The following is a 25,878-nucleotide window of genomic DNA, read 5'->3' on the forward strand; positions in this document are numbered from 1 at the left end:
AGAGTGTGGTGAACGGCACTGTTTGTTGCCTGTGACCTGTTTAGACCTGGAAGCAGACACAGTGATGAGAAGTATCCAGCAGACCGAGGTAACTAAACTCCATGCTTCCTAGAATTAGGGCTGACAAGAGAACTACAGCAAAGTGGAAAGTATCGGGGAGATCATGGAGAGAAAGGACCTTAGGATAATGATTACATAAAGTTGTTTATCAGCCTTTGACCCAACCATAAGCTTATATGGTTATGATCTTAAAATTTCTTTGAGAAATTAGCTATTGAATAGACCATCACCCAGGTCCTGTACTAGTCCACAGAAGATACATGTGAATAGCAATGCAAAGGCATTAAAAGTTGACAGTGTAGGGGCCAGCTGGTCTTGTGGTGGTAAAGGCACTGGGCTCCCACATTTTGCATGGAAAAATATGTCCTGGACCTGGTGGCCTGAAAATCACACAGGGCGGGTTTTGCATGCATGCTCAAAATCCCAGGAGGAGAATGGAAGAGAATGAATTATGATGTAACTATTGCTCCCTAAGGAAGTGATTTCTCACTTTCCCTCTCACTATTTCTTTCTGTCTCTCTCCAGTGAGTGCATGGCCCCTTTGGCAAAACCAAAAACAAACAAGCAGACAAAGAACAAAACAAAAACAAAACTTGGTAGTGTAGCCAAAACCCAAAGAACCCTTGGAAGTTTAGGACTTTTTCAGCCTGAACACAAGTAGGTTTATTTTATAACCCCAAAATGAGCATTATTCAGATTTAAATAATTTTTATAACACACTATTTAAAATGCCCCGAGTAAGGGCCAGCAGGTGGAGTATTGATTAAGGCTCTGGACTCCTACGTGGCTGACTTCAGTTCAAGTTCTGGTTCTGGAGACTTGAAACTCATGCCAGGTGTTTGCGTGTGTGTGTGTGTGTGCCCAAAATCCCAAGAGGAGAATGGAGGAAAAGGGATTGCAGTGTGACCATCCCCCATGGGGCGTGATTTCTTGCTTTCTGTTTCTCCAGCAAGAGCATGCCCTATAGCCAAAAATCTCTAATAAAAATAAAGCCCAGGATGCAATCCAGGATAATTCCACATTAAATAAATAGAGAAATCTCAGTTCAGGTGGAAAAAGACACTCAGCAGATACCAATTTTGAGATGCACAGATTTTAGAATTATCTGACAAAGAATAAGACATCTATTCTAAAGGTATTCTAACAAGTAAGGAGAAGTATTCTTCATTTTTTTTTTTTTTTTGGAGAGGTTTTTCGCTATAGGGCGCGTGCGCTTGCCAGACAGACAGAGAGAGACATAGAGACAGAAAACGAGAAATCTCCCCCCAGAGGGGATGGTCACGCCGCAATCCCTTCTCCTCCATTCTCCTCTCGGGATCTTGGGCATGCACGCACATGTGCCTGGCATGAGTTTTTAAGCCACCGGATCCGGGACGTGAACCGCGGTCGACTACAGGGGAGTCCAGCGACATAGCCATTACGCTAACTGCTGGTTCCCAAGTATTCTTGACATTAGTAGAAGGATGGAAAATTTTGGAAAATGAATAAAAAGAAAAACTAAATGGAAATTTTAAAATAAACAAATAAATAAAGAATAACTAGTGCTAACTCCATAACCTAATTGTTAAGAGATCTGGATTTTACATGTCCAAACATGGCTTGAATCCTGGCTTCAGTAGTTTGAAAAACATGCTGAACATGTGTGTGTAATGGGATAGAGAAATGAGGAAAAAGATGAATGTGTTATGACCATGACCGTTGGTGTTAGCTGTCTCTCTGTGTTTCTCTGCCTCTCTCTGGTGAGCATATGTCCCCTCTAGGAATGAAAAGAGAAAAAAAGCTAATAATTAAGGTGAAAATTGATCTGGATAACCTGAATACATGATGGAGAGAAGAGTCAATGAACTTTATGAAAGATCAGAGAAAGTGTAGAACTGGAATAATGAAGAGAAAAAAGTAATATAAACAGAGCTTCAGATACCAGTGGTAAATACCACAAGTAGTCTTTGTATGTCTTAGGAGAAGAAAAGGAATGTGACTGAAGATTTCTGATTGGCAAAAAATTTAAACCACCAGGTTCAAGGAATTGAACAAACTCCAAACAAGAAATATATGAAGCAATTCACATGAAGCTAAGTGGTGGCATGGTGGTAACACCACTGGACAGATAGGGAAAAGGTCCTGGGTTTGCAATCTGGGACCGTCCTGAGTACACAAGATGTGCGTATTCTTACCCTGTGATCCAGGTCGACTGAGGCTAAGGATGAGTCACAGGGTGAAGACCCTGCTAAGGATGCTTCTTACTCTCCCACTCTGCCTCCCACCATCAGAAGAAATTAATAAGCAAATAAAACGGTAAAAAGAAAGAAATACACAGCAAGATATTGTAACAAAATACTGAAAGCTAAAGACAAACTAAAAATGACATAGAAAACTTATTTATAGGAGAACAGTGATTATTATAATGATAGCAGATTTCTCATGACAAACCATGAAATCCAGACGAAAGTGGCACTTTTTTTTTTTAAAGTACCTTTTTTTTAAAGTACCAAAAGATAGGATTTCCATTTTAGAATTTCGTATTTCTTAAAAAGTATCTTTCAAAAGTGAAGATTTAAAATAAAAGTACTGTAAATTGTAGGTAAACTATGAGAAGTGATAATCAGATTGCTACTTTAAGAAAATTACCAAGGGCAGTAGTTCTAATAGAAGTAAAATTATATGTAAAGAAGACTTACAGCCTCAGGAATGCAGAAGGATCAGAAGTAACATTAAATATTTAGGTAAATATAATAGACTTTTTCTTCTCTTGAGTATTTTAAATAGGTTTGATATTTGAAAGCGCAAGTTGTAACATCGTCCAGTGGTGTTCATGATGTGTGTAGACGTAATACATGAACAAGATACATGGGAAGGTTGACGAGGCTTATATAGTGTTAAGCTTTCTACAGTCCATTCAAGTGGTAATGTACAGGTTCTGTATAGGCCTTGAAAGTTGAAATGTATAATGTAAACCCATAGCCAACAATTTTACAATTTTAAGTCAATTCAAATCATACAGAGTATGTTCCTGAGCATAATGGAACTGGGCTGGAGATCAATTACAGAAAGATAACAGGAACATATTCTCCTGATATGTGAAAAATACCATGATTCTAAATAATGTGTTCAGTAAAGAGAAGATTCAAAGTGAGCTGAACAAATATTAAAATGATATGTAAATTGGGGAGTTCAGATTAAAGCTATACTTAGAAATATATAGGCTTAAATGTTTACATTAGTAGAGAAGAAGGGGCTGGCAGCCGTGGCACAATGGTAATGCAATATCTGTGATGCTGAACCCACTTGTGAAGGTTCTAGGTTTGCATTCAGAAGTCTGTCTGCGCACACCAGGCACACGCATTTGTGCCCATGATGGGGGCTGGCTCAAGCTGATGGTGGGACATTATGTGAAGCAACCTTAGTTACATGCTTCACTTTCTTGATTTTAGCATTTGTGAAACAAAGCTTCAGAATCGACGCATGACATTCATGAAGAAGTAGATATATACAACAGGGAACCCAAATAAACATTCCAGAAATAGGTCCACATGAGTATGTTCAATTGATTTTCTACAAAAGTCCCAAAGCTCTTTAGTAAAGACGGGACTCTTTTTCAGCAAATGGCATTAAAAAGATTGAACATTAGTAGGCAAAGGAATGAATCTTATAAAGAAGTATAAAACTTTAAAACCTTAGAAGAAACCATAGAGAAAAAAATTGTGAGTCAAATTAGGCCAAGAGTTTTTAGATAGGATACCAAAAGCATGATGAATGAAATAAAATATTTATAAATTGGATTTCATCGATATTAATACAATAACGAAAATACTTTTTTCTACTAATGAACTAAAATATAAGTTATAGAACAGGAGAGAAATGTAAATCACATTTCCAGATATAAGAATACATATACAGATTACATAAATACCTTACAGAACTAAACATTAAAAGAGGGGAACCAGCAGTTAGTGTAATGGCTATGTCACTGGACTCCCACGTAGTCGACAGCGGTTCGTGTCCTGGACCCAGTGGCTTAAAACTCACGCTGGTCACGTGTGCGTGCATGCCCAAGATCCCGAGAGGAGAATGGAGGAGAAGGGATTGCGGCGTGACCATCCCCCCTGGGGGGTGATTTCTCGCTTTCTGTCTCTGTGTCTCTCTCTCTCTGTCTGGCGAGTGCACGTGCCCTATAGCGAAAAATCTCTCCAAAAAAAATAAAAATAAAAAATAAACATTAAAAGAAAAATCTAATGACTCGAGGCCAAAAGGTGGTGTGGTGGTTAAGGTACTTGATGTCCTCATGGCCAAATACAATCTGAGCCTTGGACCCAGCGGCTTGAAAATCATGCTGGGCATGTGTGTGTGCATGCCCAAAATTCTGAGGGGAGAATGGAGGAGAAGGGATTGTGATGTGGCCCTCCACCCAGGGGGTGATTTCTGACCTTTCCTCTCTTTGTTTCTGTCTTTCCTTCTGGTTAGTGGATGTACCCTCTGGCAAAAACCTTAAAAAGGAAAAAATCAAGCAACATTATTTAAAATGTACAAAATAAGTAATTCATCAAAAAAGATATATGAACGACAAATAGATGCATAAAAAGATATTTTACATTATTTGTCATGGGTATGCAAATTAAAAATATAGTGAAATATTACTAAACAGTTATAATAATGGTATAAGTAAAATTTAGAATACTGACAATACCAAGTGCTGACCCAGATTTAGATCAACTTCAACTCTCGTACATTGTTTTGGGGAATACAAAACTTTACAACCACTTGGGAAAGTAGTTTAGGGATTTCCTATAAAGGTAAACATGCGCATACCATGTGACTTAGCAATCCCATCTCTAAGAATTTAGCTCAGGAACATAAAAACTTAGGTTCCCCCAAAGCCTATTCATGACTGTTCTGATCTAGTCATAACCAACATAATCTCAAATCGATCCTAACGTTCTTCAACAGGTGAACGGGTAAACAATCTGGTTTATCCGTAGAATGAAAGGCTATTAAACAATGAAAAGGAATGAACTTGAATCCATCACACTGCTTGGATACTCAAAGCATTATGATGAATGAAGTATGACGGTCTCAAAGATTACAGACTGCATGGATCTATTTATATGACATTTGTTAAAACAGAAAAGTAGTGATGGAGAACAGATCAGTGATTGCTGATGGTCAGGAGTGAAGGAGGATGTAAATTTAAAGGGATAGCCCGAAGAGTTTTGGGGAGTAGTGCTGTCCCAATTATTGTGGCCATTATACAAATCAAGACGAGTGTTAAAATTCATACAACTGTCCAGTAAAAAGTGAATGTTAGTGCACATGAATTTGAGAGTTGAAATTAAAACAGAAAACATTACAATTGTGTAGTACACTAAGGTTTCTGTTGAGTGTCCTCGCACAAAGATACCTGTTTCATATAGGGCCTAAGGGAGAGTAAGGAAAAATTCAGCCCAGACTTTACCTACCAAGCCTCTTTGCTGATTCTCTCATTAACTTGAAAAACCTTTTTAGAAACTCCATCTACCCAGATTTGTGCTTTCTTTTTTTTTTTTTTAAGAGAGATTTTTTTTTTTCTTATAGGGCATGTTGTGCTCACCAAAGAGACAGAGAGACAGAAAGCAAGAAATCACCCTCCTCTGCCCTGGCCATGGGATGACCATGCCACAATTCGTTCTCCTCCATTCTCCTCTCAGGATCTTGGGCACACACTCAGATGCACCTGGCATGAGTTTAAAGCCACATGGTCCTGGACTCGAACTGCAGTTGACTATGTGGGAGTCCAGCGATGTAACCATTATGCCATCTGTTGGTCCTGAGTTATGAATTAAAAAAATTTACATTAGTTCACTCTTGTAACTGAACACTTGTATAGAACTGAGCTTTTTTTTTTTTTTTTGCAGATTTTAGTAAGTTTCTGTGTTCAAATGCAGTGCTTAAAATTTCCAAATGGGAGGGTATTTCTTTGTTGTCCCTTCTCAAAATCTAGCCATTCTTCAGAATCCTGATTAAATTCCACTTTTAGACTTCAAAATTGTCTCTGACTCTACTCTGCATGGATGTGGTGTACCTCAGTATACCTTTCTCATAACTCGCATTCCATTCATTTCTTTTTCTCAATTAGACTCTATTCTCTTTGTGGTCAAGGATCTTGCTGAATGCATCTCTATGTCTTTAACTCATGGTATAGAGACATGAGTGCCCCAGATGTTCAGTTTGAATATTTCTAAATAGAAACGAATTCTCAGAAAAAATTATTTTCTATGGTTCACAATAAAAGCAAGGCTGGACTTTTATCTTGTTTAATTTTTGGCTCTTGTATATCTTATTAGGCACTGGCCAGAAACTGAATCAGATATTTTATATTCCTACTTTGACAAGATATATTACTGGGATAAGACTTGAATTCATAATTCTTAGGCATTATCATCAAAAACTGGTTGTTCTTAAGATACTGCTCAAGATCATTTACTATAATATTAAAAGATTAATCTTAGTTACAGCATTTTGTTTATATAATAAAATGTTTTAATAGCTCCCTCAAACACTATATAATACTAAAACATGCTGAATGCATTTTGGCAAATAAAATTCATCTTGATTTAGAAAACTCTCTGAAGTCCTCCTTGGATTTTGAGTTGTTCTTGTAAACATTGGGAGGTGGTAGCTTTGTGTTCATTGTACATTTATACAGTGATGTCAGTGAACAATAATCCTTTTTAAGCATCAACTTTCTATCATGGTTTTTAAAAGTCATCATTTCTTTTAACCTTCACTACTTCAGTGTAATAAGAAATTATTCCTTTTATATATAAAGCCAAGTTTAATGTTTTAATGGTTATCATGTTTCAGACCATCCAACATGTGCTTTAAATATGTTATCTAAATTAATTAGTGTCATAAAGGCAAAATATTATCTCAGTTTTACTGTTGAGAATCTCAAAAAAGAGAGTTATTTTTTCTATAGACCCTAAAAATTAAGGGCTGGGCTGAAACTCTACATTATAGGAAATGAAAGCACCAGATATTAATTTTTAGGCAGGTTATTAAAAAAAACACACAACTATACTGAGGTACAACTGATGTACAAAAGTGCATATGTTTAATGTATAAAATTGGGCAAGCATGCACATATTGTATGTGTTCATTCTTAAAACTTTACTTTTTGTATTTTTGCCTTCTTTTACTTAGATAGGGGGTCATGAAAACTATGAATAAATTTCAGTCAGGATTTTAGAAAGCACTTGCATGCACTCTATGGAAAAAATAAAAAAGAAAGTATCAAATCCTGAGAGAAAATTTTAGCCTATTTATTTACTCTCAGCTTCCTTAATATACAAACCTAAACACTGAGATTCTTTTCAAAAATGCATCGAGGTTGAGAGTCACTTTTTAAAGTAAATATATATTTTATTTAATAAATTATGTTAAAACACTATTTATATTAAACTTAATATTTTAAATATTAAGAGTTTGAGATTTAAGAACATCAGATATTTATATTTGTTGTTTTGAAATTTTAATTATATTCCTTAAATTTCCCCAGTTTAGAGAATTATTTCTTTACTTGGATTAAAAAATACTGATCATACTCAATAGAAAGCAAGTTATGAATAGTAACAGAAAATTCAAAATTAGTTGGGGCCAGCAGGAGGCATGGTGGTTAAGGTGCTGAACTCCCACTTGACTGACCACAGATCCAGTCCCAGACCTGGCAGCTTGCTTTCTCACTTTCCCTCCCCTCTCTGTCTCTTTCTGGTGAGCACACATGCACTAATTTTTAAAAAATAACAATAATAATAATAAATAAATGAAATTTAAAAATCCTTTAAAAATTTAGCATGGTTACATAGAGGAATATTATGTCAAGCTCCTGAATTTTGAGCTGATCTGTAGTTACAAATGTATGCTATTTATGTTTTCACTAGTATACTAAAAAAGCAATTTATATAGCTTTTTGGTAGCATGATATTTTTAGTTTTAATTGTCCCTGTTTAATGCCTTCAGGATATGATTACGTTATAACATTGTAAAAATATGTTAGCCAAAATCCTGATTTATATGCAATCAGAACACTTTTAAATTTTTCCAGCTGTAGCCTTAAACTTACTTCATGAAAGTCTTTAACTGTGATTCATCTTACCTATTTTTTAGAGTCATGACAGTTTGTTAATCTCCAAGGCAGATGAAATCATTAAACATAATTTATTTCATTTGCTTGTGAGCAAAATCACTTGGAAACACGAGGAACTGTGACTTATCTTTCTTTTCATTAACATCACAATGACAATACCGATTTTCAGCCTTGTTTATGCAGACTATGAATAAAGTTCCCGTAACTGGTTTACAAGAGCTAGTTGTGTGATCTACTACATATGGCTTTTCCAATGTGCTACAAGCAGCAGATTTTCAAAGTTGCAGTGAAATACAGATTAAGAACTTAAGACGTTTTTTAAGGATTTTTTGCTATAGGGCGCATTTACTCACCAGAGAGACAGAGCCAGAGAGATAGAAAGCGAGACATCACCTCCCACGGGGCATGACCCCGCTACAATCCCTTCTCCATTCTTCTCTTGGGATTTTGGGCACACATGCATATGTGCCTGGTGCGAGTTTAAAGCCAGCTGGGTCTCAGACTCAAACTGCGTTTGACTATGTAGGAGTCCAACGATGTAACCATTATACCATCTGCTGGTCCTAGGCAATATATTTATTCTTAATGATTGGGTTGTCATATATCAAACCACAATAATGTACATGGGACCTGGCTTAATTTAAACACTCAAAGGATTTGAGAGTCTTCTTCTAAAACTGTCCAGTAATCTGCCCTTCTATAGCACACATACCTATAGCAAAAAAATCTCTCTTAAAAAAAAGGGGGGGGGGATGAGAAGTGAATGTGAAGTAGAATAAATCTCAATACAATAGCAAAGCACTAAACTATCCTGCGGACATCAGTTTTCTTAATTAATCTTCCTTTTGTATGAAAGCAGTTCTCTCCATCGTCTTCATGTGGGTGGATCTTAGTGATGTGGTTTATATAAACACTTACAGGAATATGAAACAATGACGGGGAAAACAAAACCTCTCTTGGAATATGTGTGTTGCCAGGACATCCTCTGCACATCCCAGGAGACCAGAGTTCAGAGTCAGCCGCCTCTGCTTACCCTACGTGCCGCTCTCCCTGTGGGCTCCCTTTCTTTCACTATTTATTCTAAATGTTTACTTGAACCATTTTTCACCTCTGTTTTCCTACATCATATGAATATTTTATGTAAAAGCTTGCAAAAGGTTTAAAAGTGGCCTATGTGTGCTAATTAGTCCTGAATCCAGTAACTACCTCTCTAATTCCTTAGTATAATACAATAAAATGAGGGGCCAGTAGTGGCATAGTGGTTAAGGCACTGGACTTCCATATGGCTGACAATCGTTTGAATCCCAGACCCAGTGGCTTGAATCTGGTTCTGGTCATGTGTGTATGTATGCCCAAAATTCTGAGAGGAGAAAGGAGAAGCAATTGCAGCGTGGCCACCTCCACCCTACCCCGGGGGGTTTGATTTCTAGCTTGCTGTCTCTCTATCCTTCTCTGTCTCTCCGGTGTGCACACATACCTCTAGCAAAAAATCTCTCTAAAAAATAAATTAAAAAAATATATATCATGAATGATTTGTGTTTTATTTTCTTTTAGGAAATCTATTAATAATAGTACAGGCCCAGCCATCATGGCGCAAGTGGGAGGGTACAGCAGCTGGAGTCTGCGGCCACATGGAGGCAGGCGTTTGATTCCTGACCAACGTATGTAGACTAGACAAGGTGGCACATGCCTGTGGTCTGAGCTAACTGGGAGGCTAGAGCAGGAATATGATATAGCAATACTGTCTCTTGCTTTCTCCCTTTCCTCCCTCCTCCTCCTCTTCCTGTCTCTCTCTCTCAGACACACATACCCACACACAAACACATACACACACACACTTTTTTTCTTTTAGGGAGATTTTTGGCGCCGGAGAAAAAGAGAGAGAGAGACAGAAAGTGAGAAACCATCCCCCGGGTGGAATGGCCATGTTGCAATCTCTTCTTCTGCATTCTTCTCTTGGCATCTTGGGCATGCACACACACGCGCCCCGTGTTAGTTTTAAGCCACTAAGTATGGAATTTGAACCACGGTCGACTCTGTGGTAGTCCAGCGACATAACTATTATGCCATCTGCTGGTCCCCACATACACTTTATTTTTTAACATATATATTCCCATCTGTACCTAATTTTGTCTCTAAACACATGGCAAAGTAAACAAAAACATTATATTAACTTAAGCAAAGAGATGCAGCATTTCATTTTCTGCAGTGTGCTACATGTTCCCTTTTATGTCCCTACCTCACTTGGTTCCAGAAAAATGAAAACTTGAACATGTCCATTAATGTTTTTTCCCTAGTTTAAATGGAATTTTTAGTAGACAGTTTTTTTCTGTGTTAAATTCTCATTTTCCCCAAGAGTTCCTCTAGCTCCTAACATGATCTTTCCCAAGCAGCTGGGAGGTGGACTGTCTGTAGGCCACCAGTCTCAGGTTCATCTGCTCCCCTCAGAGGCCTTTGATCTTTGTGCTTCTGCAGTGAATTCTTTACTGCAGGGCATGGGGCATGTGCTAGACTTGGCTGCCAAGAATACAGTTGGTGAGTTCAAGTCAAGAATGTCTGCCTGGTCAGACACTCAGCTCGTCTCCAGGACATGTTTTATCTCCCCACGGACCCCAATACTCTCCCTGCTGATTCATGCTGCTGAGTGCCAGCTATATTGTCCGTATGCTCCTCCCTTAACCTGCTCACCGTTTGGCCTTCCATCCAGTCCAAGTCATAGTATGCCCAGTAATGGCAGCTCAGTCCTCGTGAATCCCAGACCCAGTGGCTTGAAACTCGTTCTGGGCATGTGTGTATGTATGCCCAAAATTCTGAGAGGAGAAAGGAGAAGCAATTGCAGCGTGGCCACCTCCACCCTACCCCGGGGGGTTTGATTTCTAGCTTGCTGTCTCTCTATCCTTCTCTGTCTCTCCGGTGTGCACACATACCTCTAGCAAAAAATCTCTCTAAAAAATAAATTAAAAAAATATATATCATGAATGATTTGTGTTTTATTTTCTTTTAGGAAATCTATTAATAATAGTACAGGCCCAGCCATCATGGCGCAAGTGGGAGGGTACAGCAGCTGGAGTCTGCGGCCACATGGAGGCAGGCGTTTGATTCCTGACCAACGTATGTAGACTAGACAAGGTGGCACATGCCTGTGGTCTGAGCTAACTGGGAGGCTAGAGCAGGAATATGATATAGCAATACTGTCTCTTGCTTTCTCCCTTTCCTCCCTCCTCCTCCTCTTCCTGTCTCTCTCTCTCAGACACACATACCCACACACAAACACATACACACACACACTTTTTTTCTTTTAGGGAGATTTTTGGCGCCGGAGAAAAAGAGAGAGAGAGACAGAAAGTGAGAAACCATCCCCCGGGTGGAATGGCCATGTTGCAATCTCTTCTTCTGCATTCTTCTCTTGGCATCTTGGGCATGCACACACACGCGCCCCGTGTTAGTTTTAAGCCACTAAGTATGGAATTTGAACCACGGTCGACTCTGTGGTAGTCCAGCGACATAACTATTATGCCATCTGCTGGTCCCCACATACACTTTATTTTTTAACATATATATTCCCATCTGTACCTAATTTTGTCTCTAAACACATGGCAAAGTAAACAAAAACATTATATTAACTTAAGCAAAGAGATGCAGCATTTCATTTTCTGCAGTGTGCTACATGTTCCCTTTTATGTCCCTACCTCACTTGGTTCCAGAAAAATGAAAACTTGAACATGTCCATTAATGTTTTTTCCCTAGTTTAAATGGAATTTTTAGTAGACAGTTTTTTTCTGTGTTAAATTCTCATTTTCCCCAAGAGTTCCTCTAGCTCCTAACATGATCTTTCCCAAGCAACTGGGAGGTGGACTGTCTGTAGGCCACCAGTCTCAGGTTCATCTGCTCCCCTCAGAGGCCTTTGATCTTTGTGCTTCTGCAGTGAATTCTTTACTGCAGGGCATGGGGCATGTGCTAGACTTGGCTGCCAAGAATACAGTTGGTGAGTTCAAGTCAAGAATGTCTGCCTGGTCAGACACTCAGCTCGTCTCCAGGACATGTTTTATCTCCCCACGGACCCCAATACTCTCCCTGCTGATTCATGCTGCTGAGTGCCAGCTATATTGTCCGTATGCTCCTCCCTTAACCTGCTCACCGTTTGGCCTTCCATCCAGTCCAAGTCATAGTATGCTCAGCAATGGCAGCTCAGTCCTCTCTCCCGAATCACAAGGTATTTTTCATTAGTTCTCTGCTTCAGCCATTCTCGCTTGGTGTGGGCTTTCCCAGTCTGCTGTCCATTATGCCAGATAATATATCAATCCTTGTCCGTCCTCACCTGCTATCAGAGAGGAACATTTAGAGGATTAGAAAGACGTTACCTACATGGAAATACCAAAGAGAAATGAACATTGGCATATTCCAAAAGGTATGATCACTATCCCATACAAAATACCCACGAATCCACATTCATTTGCTTAAATATTTATCAAGTTCTTCTAAGAATTTTAGGCACTGTTTTACGCATTGGGAATGGACAAACTGATTTCTCAGTACTTTTCTGCACTTGAGGTATTTGCATTCTGCTATGGAGACTATATACATACTATATGTGTAGTCTCCGCAACTCCTCCTCCATTTTTTTCTTCTTTCGGAACTCCAAGCATGTACACAGGTGCCTCATGTGTTTCAAGCCTCTGGGTCTGAGATTGAAACCACACAGTCAGCCATGTGGGATCCAGCCACCTTAACCACCATGCCACCAGCTGACCCAGTGCCCATATATTTATTCTTCCTTGTGGTCATTTCTTCCTGCATTTCCTGTTTCAGGGTGATTTTTCCTTCTCACTAAATGAACATTTCTTCTAGTACAGGCCTTTAATATTGGTTGTGTAAGGACAATCTTATGGTACCTTTACTTCTAAAACAATTTGTTACACTTAGTGTAGAACTAGAGATTGGCAGGTTTCGTTCCCTTTCAAACGTTAAACATGTCTTTCCAATATTTCAGCCTTTGTTGTTTTTGTGCCAATCAACTGTCAGCCTTGTTATTGTTTTGAAGTAAAGTTTCTTTTTTTTTTGATATTTTAAGATTCTCATCTTTTGTTTTTTAATTTCAGTTTCATTTATGTTTGATTCTGCTTGCTTTGTTGGTTCGTTTTTCAACAGATTAATCTTTGTAGCAGTTTTAGGTTAATAGCAAAATTGAGTGGAAGGCTCAGAAATTTCTTACACCTTCTGTCCCCCCCATATGCCTTGCCTTCCCCATTATCAACATCTTCCATCAAAGCAGTACATTTGTTACAAATGGTGTACCTACATTGACACATTCCTATCACCAATGTTCACAGTTAGCATTAGGATTTATTCTTGTATTGTGTATTCTACAGATTTGGATGAATGCAAAATATCGACCTTGCGCCCTCATACAGAATTACTTCACTGCATGAAAAGTTTCTAGGGTACACCTCTTCATCTATCTCTCCTCCATTACCCTTGGCAACAACTAATCTTACTATTGCTGTAGTTTTTCTTTTTCCAGAATTTCACCTAGTTGACGTCATATGATATGTAGCCATTTGAAATTAGCTTCTGTTACTCAGTAATGTGCATTTAAGTTTCTTCCATGTCTTTTCATTACTTGATAGCTTATTTCTTTTTAGCACTAAATAATATTTCATTGAATAATATTTCATAGAATGGTAGATAAGTTTATCTACCATTCAGCTTTTCCAGGTTTTGGCAGTTATGAATAAAGCTTCCATAAACATCTATGTGCAGGTTTTTGTAGACATAAATTTTCAACTACTTTGAGTAAATACCAAGTAGTGTGATTGCTGGATTATAAAGTAAGATTATACTTAGTTTGTTTGTTTATTTGTTCATGAGAGAGAAAAAGAGAGAGAGAGAAAGGCAGCCTGGATAGGATCTCATTATGCTGCGTTTGCCACCTCCTCACTCCTTGGTCTTCCAGCTAGCTGGGATTATAGGTGCATATACACACCTAACATGTTTCTGGTCAACCTGGGATCTAAATTGCTATCTTAAATGCTGCTCCAGCATATCAGAAGAGTGTCCCACCACCTGCACCACCATGGCTAGGTCAAGAGTATATTTAGTTTGTAAGGAACTGCCTTACAGTTTGGCAAAGCATCTACCATTTTGCACTCCCACCAGCAATAAATGAAAGTTTCTGTTACTTCTTCAGTCTCAACAGCAGTTTTATCAGTGTTCTAGATTCTGTCTTTGCTGATATTTACTATTCTGTGTTAATATCTTACCGTTTTTTGAAACACATATAGCAATTGCTTCGCAAAATATGTATTTTTCATTCGTCATAAATTGTGTGTGTGTGCACAGGAGAGTAAGACAGAGAGAGAGAGAGAGGGAGAGAGAGAGATGAGAAAGGAGCGTCCTCCATACAATCTGGATACACCTGCCATCTCCTTCCTCCTGTCCTTCAACCTGTCAGATCTGGGCACTCGCACACGTGCCAGCCACGTTTTCAGGCTAGCCAAAAAGATGATGTGGTTGCTATGTGGATCTTGGCTTCTCTCTGCTGAGCCATGGATCACTGAATAATAAATTCGTCTTGCTGTCTGTTGCCTCTTATTCTAGGATGTAGATCATAAGTATATATCACCTGTGATTGTTCCCTCCCTGTATATTATGAGTTTTTGTCCTCTACCACCTTCTCAGCATCTGTTTTTTGCTAAAAAGTAGCAAATACCATTAGAGAAAAAAACAGAGAAAAAAGGTTTATAGATTTTAGCTTGCTTTTGAGACTATCTTCTATTTTTAAGATTTGAAAATGTCTATCCCCTATTTTTTTTTTTTTTTTTTTTTTTTGCTATAGGACGCGTGCGCTCGCCAGAAAGACAGAGAGAGACAGAGAGACAGAAAGCAAGAAATCATCCCCCAAGGGGACTGGCCATGCTGCAATCCCTTCTCCTCCATTCTCCTCTGAGGATCTTGGGCATGCACGCACATGCGCCCAGTGTAAGTTTAAGTCACCGGGTCCAGGACTCAAACCACAGTCGACTACGTGGGAGTCCAGTGACATAGCTATTACACTAACTGCTCATCCATAATATCTAATATCTTTAAAAGTATTATTTTTCATTTTATCTGCACTTCCTAGTTGTTCTCAACAGGAATATTGGACTATTACAAACAGCTCTATACTATACTACACTAGCTTTGTTATGTAAGGGGTGTATGCATTTGGTTCTTAATATTTAGCTATGTTGCTGAACTCCCATGTAGCCAACTGCGGTTCAAGTCCTGGACCCAGTGGCTTAAACTCTCGGGGGGGGGGGGTGATTTCTTGCTTTCTGTTTCTCTGTCTCTGTCCTTCTGGCGAGCACACGTGCCCTATAGCAAAAACCTCTCCAATAAATAAATAAATAAATAAACATTTCAATTTTGAAATTTTTGCCATGGGGCATGCACATTCACTAGAGAGAGACAGAGAGGAAATGTGAGAAAATCACCTCCCAGTGGAATGGCCATCCTGTAGTCCCTTCCCACCACCATTTTGCTCTGGGGATTTGGGGCATGTGGTTGGCGCATTTTTGAAGCTGCTGGGTACAAGAGGCAAACCTCAGAGTCAGCTATGTGGGCTCCAGCGCCTTAACCACCACAACACCTCTTCATCCTAGAAGTCTGTTTTAAAATATCCATTTATTAGGAGGGAGAAATTGAAAGGGTAAAAATATTTTTGTTGGTTTCTGATTTTATTGCAATATGGTTAGAGAATATTATTATCTCTACAACATTATTTTTTATATATGCATTAAGTTGCCCTGGCAACTTTGAAAAAAAAAGTAACACATGTGTGAAAATGATATGTATCTTTTAATTGTTAGGTGTAAAGAGAGAGTATGTGTGTATGTGTGTATCAAATCAAAATTTTTATGTGGAGTGTTTTGCTTCTCTGTATCTTAATATTTTTATTTATTTTCATATAACTAAATCTATGAATATTGAAAGATCATTTTAAGATCATTTTATCAGTAGTTTGAGACTATGACATATAAAAAGTATTGTCAAATGCCTTTGGTGATTGTATAGTATTTCCCTATAAACATAACTTTTTTTTCCCCATATACTATCTTATAAAATATGAATACTGTGACACCAGATGTTTTGGGAGTGATGGTTCTTTTTAAATTGTATTAATATTTTAATTATGTTTCACGTGTGTTTTGTTGTTGTTGTTGTTGGTTTTTTTTTTTTTTTTTTTTTTGCTATAGGGCACGTGCACTAGCCAGAAAGACAGAGACAGAGAGACAGAAAATGAGAAATCACACCCTGAGGGGGGGCTGGCCATGCCACAATCCCTTCTCCTCTATTCTCCTCTCGGGATCTTGCGCACGTGCACACATGCACCTAGCATAAATTTACGCCACCAGGTCCAGGGCTCGAACTGTGGTCGACTACAGGGGAGTTCAGCTACATAGCCATTACACTAACTGCTGGTCCCTCACATGTGTTCTTTACAGCAAGTTACAGAGGAATTATGTCAAACCCAATCCAGGATTTTTTTTTTTTTTTTTTTTTTTTTTGCTAAAAGGCATGTAAATTCACCAGACAGCAATATAGAGAGAAATAGTTAGAAAGCATTGCCCATGGGGACAAGTCATTGTCAATTCTTTCTCCTCCATTTCTCCCTGTTTTTAGGATCTGGGACATGCATGCACATGTGCTTAGTGTGTTTTTCAAGCCTCCAGGTGGAATTTGAACTGCAATGGGCCGTGTGGGATCTGGCTCCATGTGGGAGTCCTGGGATGTAACCGCTACACCATCGACTGGTCCCTTTAATGATCACATTCTTTTTTTTTTTTTTTAAAGAGAGATTTTTGCCATAGGACATGTGTGCTCGCCAGAGAGATAGAGATACAACAAGACAGAAAACAAGAAATTATTTCCCAGTGGGGATGGCCATGCCACAGTCCCTTCTCCTCCATTCCTGTCTCAGGATTTTTGGGCACGCACGCACACAGGCCTGGCACGAGTTTTAAGTTGCCAGTTCCAGGACTTGAACTGCAGTTGACTACATCGGATTCCAGTGATATAACCATTACACCATCATCTGGTCCCCTTGATCACATTTTAAAATGAGCGCTGATGTGGCTCTCACTCCTGTGTGTGCTCAGTCTTTGTATTTACCTGTTCGCCACGTATTATACTGTTTGTAATGTCAGGTCTCAGGTAGCAAAAGGAGTCATGAATAAATAACTTAATTCATAATTCTCATAATTCATATGAGGGTAAACACATTACTTAGGCTTATGTCAGGATTTTGTACCAGAAGAGCTAGAATTTTAAACCCTGATCTTCTAGCTAGTGGGTAAAAGCAAAAGTTTTGGGGCCAAATGACTTATGTTCAGATATATCCAGCCGATCCCATAAAAGCTCTGATTTCCTCATTAGTCCATTATCATGAAATGCATCCATTAGAGTTTCAGGAGTCTCTGCACATCCTGATGAAGTGTATCATATCATGTCCTAGGATAGCAAGTTTGTTTTCAGGTGAGAGGTTCTGTGGACTCCTCACACATAACTAGATCATTTTTAGATGAGAAATTAGGTTGTTTCGTTTGCTTTGTATATCCAGAATCCTTTGTGTTAAGAGTGCTTTGAAAGGATCTGTATTCCATGTACCTTTAAATAACAGCTGTGTTAAATCCTTCCCCCCTTCTAACCTCTAGCCCTTATTATAATAAGAAACATGTGGTTCTTGAAAGGAACTGTAAAGCACGGGCTTTTAAACAAAATAATGCAAGTCATTTAGATTACTCATGGTTACAATTATTCTCTGTAACTTCCAAATCAGTGAAAAACTCCTTGGCATGCCAAATGTTGGAACAAGGAAATTCAAACCTATCCGAGTCTTATTGAAGAGTCTGACTTTACACTTAACAAAAAAGAAAATTAGGAAGCTCAACAGTGGCAGAAAGGTAACACAACACTGCAAGGGTGACTCACACTGGAAACATTCTAGGTTCAGGTCTGGAGACTTCCTTACATACACCGGATGTGGGAGTGACATTGATCTAGGAGTTGGCTCATGTAGAGGTTGGATCACAGTGATAAGATTCTGTAGGGGTACCCGTCTCTTTGTCTCTCTTTCTTTCTCTTCTTCTCTCATAGAAGAAACACTTTAAAAAAATAGAGATAGGTCATTTTCATTTTTTAAATCGTACCCTGGTCTTTAAGAAGTTCTACTTATTACCATAGGCACAGGCCAGCAGTTGGTGTAGAAGTTAAGGTATTGGACTCCCACATGGCAGGCAGAGGTTCAAGTCTTGGATCTGCCAACTTAAAAATTGTGCTGGTATGTTTGTGAACATGCCCCAAATTCTGAGAGGATTGGAGGAGAGATTGCAGCGTGCCTCCCCCTCACCCCCAGGTGATTTCTTACTTTCCCTCTCTCTCTTTCTAGCTCTCTCTGGCAAGCACACACCCTATGACAAAAATCTTAAAAAAAAAAAATTCATAACCATGATTATCATGTTTGTAAGTCTTTAATTTCCTCATTATAAAACTTATAAATAAATGATTTAGAAAAAAGCAAAAGAAGAAAAATACTTATAATCTTACCACTTAACATAATTACTGTTAGCAAATCAGCACACTTGATTCTTTTTCTACTTGTGAGAATATATAGTGGCATGGGTTTTACATAGTTGTAATCATATGAATGTTTACTCATCATTTGGAATATTTCATGTTTTTATACCATTTATATTTTATTGTATGAAATATTTCTTTGTATTATAAGTTGTCATTATTTTTTTGGGAGAGGTTTTTGTTATAGGGTGCATGTGCTTGCCAGAAAGACAGAGAGAGAGACAGAGAGATAGAAAGTAAGAAATCACCCCCCAGGGGGGATGGCCACGCCGCAATCCCTTCTCCTCCATTCTCCTCTCGGGATCTTGGGCATGCACACACACATGCTTGGCGTGAGTTTTAAGCCACCGGGTCCTGGACTCGAACCGTGGTTGACTACATGGGAGTTCAGCGACATAACCCTTATACTAACTGCTGGTCCCATATAAGTTATTATTTTTATCACTATTTTTCTTTTACATGCCCACTTGATAGTCATTGATTTCCTATAACCTGGTGCTTGCAGCTTTCTCAGAGTCCATTGTTTGTCTTTTCTTTTCCTCTATGTCACAGGACGGGTACAAGAAAAGTATAGAAGTTGTATATTCATTGCATTCTTCTCGCTCCTCAGTTCAGCTTCTGAGTTAAAATCTCTCCAGCCCTCATTATGAACACTTCATCTGAAGCCACTGAGCGATACCATCATAAAGCTGCAATTGATTGATCTTAATTTTTGACATTTCCTATGGATGTTAGCCACTTTCTTACCTTCCTAACTTCATTTAGGCCATGTGTGATTTCATGTTCATATCAGGAAATCCACCCAATACTATGTAGTCGTTCCTAGACCTCAATCTGGATGACCTCTGACTCCACCTTTTACTCTCCTGACAGTACCTAGCCATATCCTAGAACTTGACCTCAGAATTTTTTTTTAAGAATCATTTATTTAATTCTATTTATTACTATTTTAAATTTGCTATAGGGCACATGTGCTTACCAGAGAGAGTGAGAGAATGGGGAGACAATGAGAAAGTAAACCACCATGTTTGAGTCTTAAACTGTGGTTGGCCACGTGGGAGTTCATAGCCTTAACCACCACACCACCTCGAATATCTTTTTTTTTTTTTGCTATAGGGCGCGTGCGCTCGCCAGACAGACAGAGAGAGATAGAAAGCGAGAAATCACCCCCCAGGGGGGATTGGCCACACCACAATCCCTTCTCCTCCATTCTCCTCTCGGGATCTTGGGCACGCACGCACATGTGCCTGGCGTGAGTTTAAGCCACCGGGTCTAGGACTCGAATCACGGTCGACTACGTGGGAGTCCAGCGACATAGCCATTACACTAACTGCTGGTCCCCACCTCAAATATCTTAAAGCCCTAAATCTCACTCTCTTATCATGATCTCCAGTACTTTTTTGCATAGTGTCTCATTTCCTTCATTCATAATTTCATTCTCTTGACAATGGTATTTTGTTCTCCAAATTATTAGATTCCCTCTGACCTTTTTTCTTAACCTCCCTATAGTCCTGCAGATACTCTTCCTTCTTTCAGTCAAATTTGCTGCCTACTCTTACACCCGTTGATTTTTCCTTTACACCTACCAAACTATATCCCCAAATGAATGCAAATGTTTCTCTTCTCTGTTTTAGCGCTAGGTTGGCTATCACTCAACTGAGCATATAAATGGCATTCCAAGCTCATGCTCTCCATGCTTAGCTGAACCAACATGTTTTCTGACTCGTTTGTATCCCGCATTCATCTAGTACTTGACCAGCTTTCTTGAATTTCCCTCACTGTTTAGTCCAATCTTTTGACCGTTTTGCACAAAGCACCAAGCACCTCCTCTCCACCTCTTTTCCATGCACCAGACCCTGTTGCCTTCTTTTTCATTTAGACATGTGAGAATATCGGAAACCTATTTCCTTACATTAATAAGCTATACCTATGAAAGGTCTACAGAAAAACACTACCTGCAACTGTGGAACTGTGCACATGCCTGTAAAACTTACAAGGAAAAATAAGACGCTCAGTTCTGCCATATATTTCAATAGCGCGTTAGAAATCGTAGCCAACGCAGTTAGACTAGAAATATATAGGAAATATAAGAATTGAAAACAAAATAATATTTTTATGTGTGGACAATAGGGTGTTTGAAGGAATATAGGAGAAGAAATGTAGAACTTATTAACTAAACTCAGTTTCTCCTGACCATGTGGCAGACAGGTATAGCATATGATGATAACTCACGTAAGCTGAGTTTCAAATCTAAAGAGGATAAAGGCCTTGTTGTAGTTGTGAAAAAAGTGAAATAAATGGAAATCCTAAGAGAAATTTCATCCTAATCAATGGTCATTATCATACTAATGGTGATGAGTTTAATGTAATATTTCTTGGTGAGATGACTCAAATTATTATATTTTATAAAATAATATTTATATAATATAATATAAAATTTTATAATATCATATAAAATGCTCAAGAAGATTTTAATATTCTGTTGAGAGGATCTACTTTTTTCCCTCCTTTCTTCCCCCCTCTTTCCTCCTTCCTTTCTTCTTCCTTTGATTATTACACAAGATCAATTATATCCAGATCTTGTTTTCCACTTTTTATCATATTAAATAGGGACATGGCTTAAATCTGTTATAAAGCATATTATCTACTATTTTATGTTTGTTTGTTTTTAAATTTTGCCAAAGGCCATGTGTACTTGCCAGAGAAAGAGAGAGAGAGTGAGAGAGAGAGAGAGAGAGAGAGAGAGAAAGAGAAAGTGAGTAAGTACCCTCCCATGAGAGATGGTCATGCCACAATGTCTTCTCCTCCATCTTCCCCTTTAAGATTTTGGGCACACATGCACATACACCCCATGTGCTTTTTAAGCCTCTATGTCTGAGACTCAGTCCATGCAGTTGACCTGTGGAATGAAGCCGCTTGAACCACCACAAAACTGACTGGTCCATTCATTAACTTCTATTTTTTGATTAAATTTTTAAATGTTTTTATTTGATTTGTTGTTTAATGGAATTAGATAAAGGTATATGTTTTTCTCCCCCTTTTTTCTCCCTTCTCCAGCCCCTCTCTGTTTGTCACTACTGTCAACTTTCTGTCCTACTTTGTCTTGGCTTAACCTTGGTGTAATTTCAGCTGACTTAATAAGCCAAATGAAGTAGTCGGGCTTACCATCTGTGCAGTCATTTATCTGTCCATCCAATCATCTATTCAAAGGAAGCCATTTGATTTATTTGTTGATCTGCAATTTCTGTAAAATACATTTTTATTTGTAAATATATAGGGGGACTGTATCTTGAATTTTATTTCATACTTTTGCAGTTTCTTTTGTAGTTAATTCCTATTTTTTCTTTTTAATATTTTGGGTAGAACTTTTTACCTTAGGGAGTGTGGGCTCACCAGAGAGAGAGAAACAGAGATGGTGAGAGGAAAAGTGAGAAGTCACACCTGAGAGAAGATGAACATGCCTCAATTCCTTCTCCATTCTCCCCCTGGAATCTTGGGCATGTGCATATATGGCACCCAGCATAAGTTTCAGGCCACCAGTTTAGGGACTCGAACCGCCATTGGCCATGTGGGAATCTATGCTTTCAGCTAGTCTTCATTTTCAGCCCTCCTGCAGTACCTCTCCGCAACCATGTACAGTCTTGAGCCTTTCTGGAGTCCTACCATGCTCACAGATTCTGTTCTCATTGATGATCTCCCTTCGGTCATTTTGTCTGTGACTTTCACTAAATCAATTTATATTCTTCAGTGAATCTTCTGACTTTCCAAAACATGGACAAGCCACTTTACTCTTTTAATTTTAACTATTCCTTAACATATTCTTTGTTTCTGGAGAGAAAACAAGTCACAGTTAGCTAACCGTCTTTGTTTAACCAGGGGAAACTGCACTAAATTGTATTCAAAAGCAAAAGAGAAATCACCTGGCAAATGTATTCAAAATTGGACTCAAATCTCTATTATGTCATGTTTAGTCGTTACGTGGTCGTTGGCAAACCATTTCACCTGTCCAGGCCTTAAATATATTCATCTATAAATGAGCTTAAAATTGGGCCAGACAGGTGATATGGCAGTTAAAGCAATGAGATCCTACATGGTGGAGTGCACAGTTTGATTCCTCTGTCTGGCGGCTTAGAAAATATACCCGGTGCATGCATGTGTGCGCGCGCATCCAAAATCCCAACGAGGAAGGGAGAGAAGTAATTGTGGCATGGCCATCCCCCTGAAGGATGATTTCTTGCTTTCTGTCTCTCTTTCTCTCTACAGTGAGCGCATACTGTGTATGGCAAAACTTAAAGAAAAAAAAATACAACCTTAAAGTTTATGTTACAAGGATATGGGAATTAGAGAGTATACAATTAATTCAAAATAGCAGATACTATAATAACTTTTGTTAATTAAAAATAACATTAAAATTTCTGCTTTGAAGATTACACTTTCTCATTACATTGTCTTTATTCAGAAATATGTCTTAATTAGGAAGAATAACATTTTTGCTAATAACTTAAACCAAAAGACCAAATGTCTTGCTGAAGTTTTATATCTTAATATTGCAATATCATGTACTCTGCAAATGGACTACTTTATTAGCCAAGAGATTTTTTTTTTTTTGAGAATTTTTTGCTATAGGGTGCGTGTGCTCGCCAAATAGACAGAGAGAGACAGAGAAGAGACAGAAAGCGAGAAATCACCCCCCAGGGGAGATGGCCACGCCACAGTCCCTTCTCCTCCATTCTCCTTTCGGGATCTTGGGCACACATGCACATGCGCCCGGTGTGAGTTTAAGCCACCAGGTCCAGGACTCGAATGGCAGTTGAATACATGGGAGTCCAGTGACATTGCCATTATGCCAACTGCTGGCCCCTAGCAAGAGATTTAAAAAAAAAAAAAAACCTTTTCAGTTTTTTTCAAATATCATAGCTCAAATATCATATTAATTAAAATGGTATTTAATAAAATAACATTTTTAAATTGTGTTAATTCAAAATGTAAATGTACACTTATTTTATTTTATGGTATTTCTTTGAAGCTAAGTTTGACACAAAATTGAAAAATACATAACATGGTCTTTTTTAATATACATTTCCTAAGTTGTGACCATTCACTTATCTTACACAGAAATAAAAAATAAAATTGTATGAAATATATAAAATATATCCTTATGGTATGTTGTTTATAATTAGATAAATAATTTGATCTAAAATATGAAATTGAAAGCAGACATTAACAGTTTATCGATTGACTTACACCTTTTGTCCTACAATGTCATTTATAAGGACTGGATCCCATAGTTTCGTACTGGTGCATCTGAGTGGAGGCAACTCTCATTTTCATGTCTACTGCTAAGACCTAGTGTAAATCCTTGAATTTTAATTCAGACATATGACAACTGCGGTTTGTGTTTTTTAGGTATAGCTTACTTGAATGGGATGTGTAGTGAAAAGAGAAAATGTATTATTGCTGAAGACAATGGCCTGAATCTTGCATTCACAATTGCTCATGAAATGGGTCACAAGTAAGTAAAATTGGTGACTGTTACATGTTAGGTTACAACTTGGTAATTCAAAATATTAAATTGCATGAGTATCTTGGGTTTTCTTCTTTGGACTTCAAGGTTTTGAAAACTTAGGTAAACAAGAAGATGTAGAGAAGACTGTCTAAATTTCGAGAGTATCTTCTGAAGGTTGTAGCCATTCCTTACAAATTCAGTAAGAGTGTTAAAATTCTCTTCAAGACAATCATAACATCATGACTGATTTTGGCACATATTTCCAAACCATATCAATATTTCAGTAATCATGAGACTCCAAAGCTATGTTTGTTTTCAACACTCAAGGGGAAGATTTATAAAGTAAAAATACTTGCAGCCTATCATAGTACCGATTTTTGTTATTATCCAGCACAAAATAAACACGTTAGCCAGCCTTGCATGGTTTAGGGGTAATTACTTGAAAGAGAATTAAGTTCAACACATAATTAACATGTAATGAACATTAACTATATCTCAGGCACAGTTCGAATCACTTTAAAAGATGAGTTCATTTAAAACAAAAATCACAGAGGTAGTTACTGTTATAAGTCTCATTGTATTGATAATAATAATGCAAAAATAGTTAACAACAGCACTCACATAACACTATGTGCGAGATACATTTCTAATCGCTTCTTTGTATATTCTCACAAGGATCTTGTGACGTGGTGCTATTAGTGTACCCATTTTATAGGAAAGAAAACTGAAGCATAGAGGAATTAAGTTACCTTCCCAAAGTTACAGAAATTTAATTGTTGGAGCAAAGATTTGAATTTAAGTCACCAGCTCAGGTCACACTGTTCCAGATTTATCCATTAAGTTATCTGCTATTTTTAGACCTTAGATTCTTCATCAGTAAAATGGGGATAATACTTTTGGTAAGGGTTAGTTTGAGATTCAAATTCATAAAACGATGGACATATTCTCAGGAAGTTTATTATAACAGAAATGATGTCAATTGGGGAAATCAGACTTAGACTAAAGACTTCCCTAATTGACAGTATCAGTAGCACAATTTTTTAAAAAGAATTATTTATTTTATTTGTCATCATTATTATCTTTTTTTAATTTGCTACAGGGCACATGCGCTCACCAAAGAGAGAGAGAAAAAAAGAGAGAATGTGAGAGAGCAAGCTACCAGGTCTGGGACTTGAACCACAGTTGGCCACGTGGGAGTCCAGTGCCTCAACCACCATGCCACCTGCTGATCCCAGTAGTACAAATTTATTTGTCCTCCGATTTAACAAGGTCATACTCAGGGAAGTGATTTTTATGGATGCTTTTTTGGTGAAAGACACATTTAGTTTGGCCTTCATTATTTAAAAAGTGATCTAATTTTCGGGACCAGCAGTTAGCGTAATGGTTATGTCGCTGGACTCTCATGTAGTCGACTGTGGTTCAAGTCCCGGACCCGGTGGCTTAAACTCACGCTGGGCGTGTGTGCGTGCGTGCCCAAGATCCCGAGAAGAGAATGGAGGAGAAGGGATTGCGGCATGGCCATCCCCCCTGGGGGGTGATTTCTCGCTTTCTGTCTCTCTGTCTGTCTGGCAAGCGCACG

The 25,878-nt window shown here is 38.2% G+C and overlaps 1 protein-coding gene across 1 annotated transcript in view; it reads left to right on the forward strand.

The window, feature by feature from the left end:
* ADAMTS19 (ADAM metallopeptidase with thrombospondin type 1 motif 19) overlaps positions 1-25,878 on the forward strand; it is a 287,126-nt gene that overhangs the window by 107,678 nt on the left and 153,570 nt on the right. Inside the window, 1 exon segment of the mRNA XM_027775296.1 lies at positions 24,200-24,305. Within this exon segment, the coding sequence (XP_027631097.1) occupies positions 24,200-24,305 (106 nt within the window).

Source organism: Tupaia chinensis, unplaced genomic scaffold, assembly GCF_000334495.1.
Source record: "Tupaia chinensis unplaced genomic scaffold, TupChi_1.0 Scaffold000541_1, whole genome shotgun sequence".
Classification (NCBI taxonomy): Eukaryota; Metazoa; Chordata; class Mammalia; order Scandentia; family Tupaiidae; genus Tupaia; species Tupaia belangeri.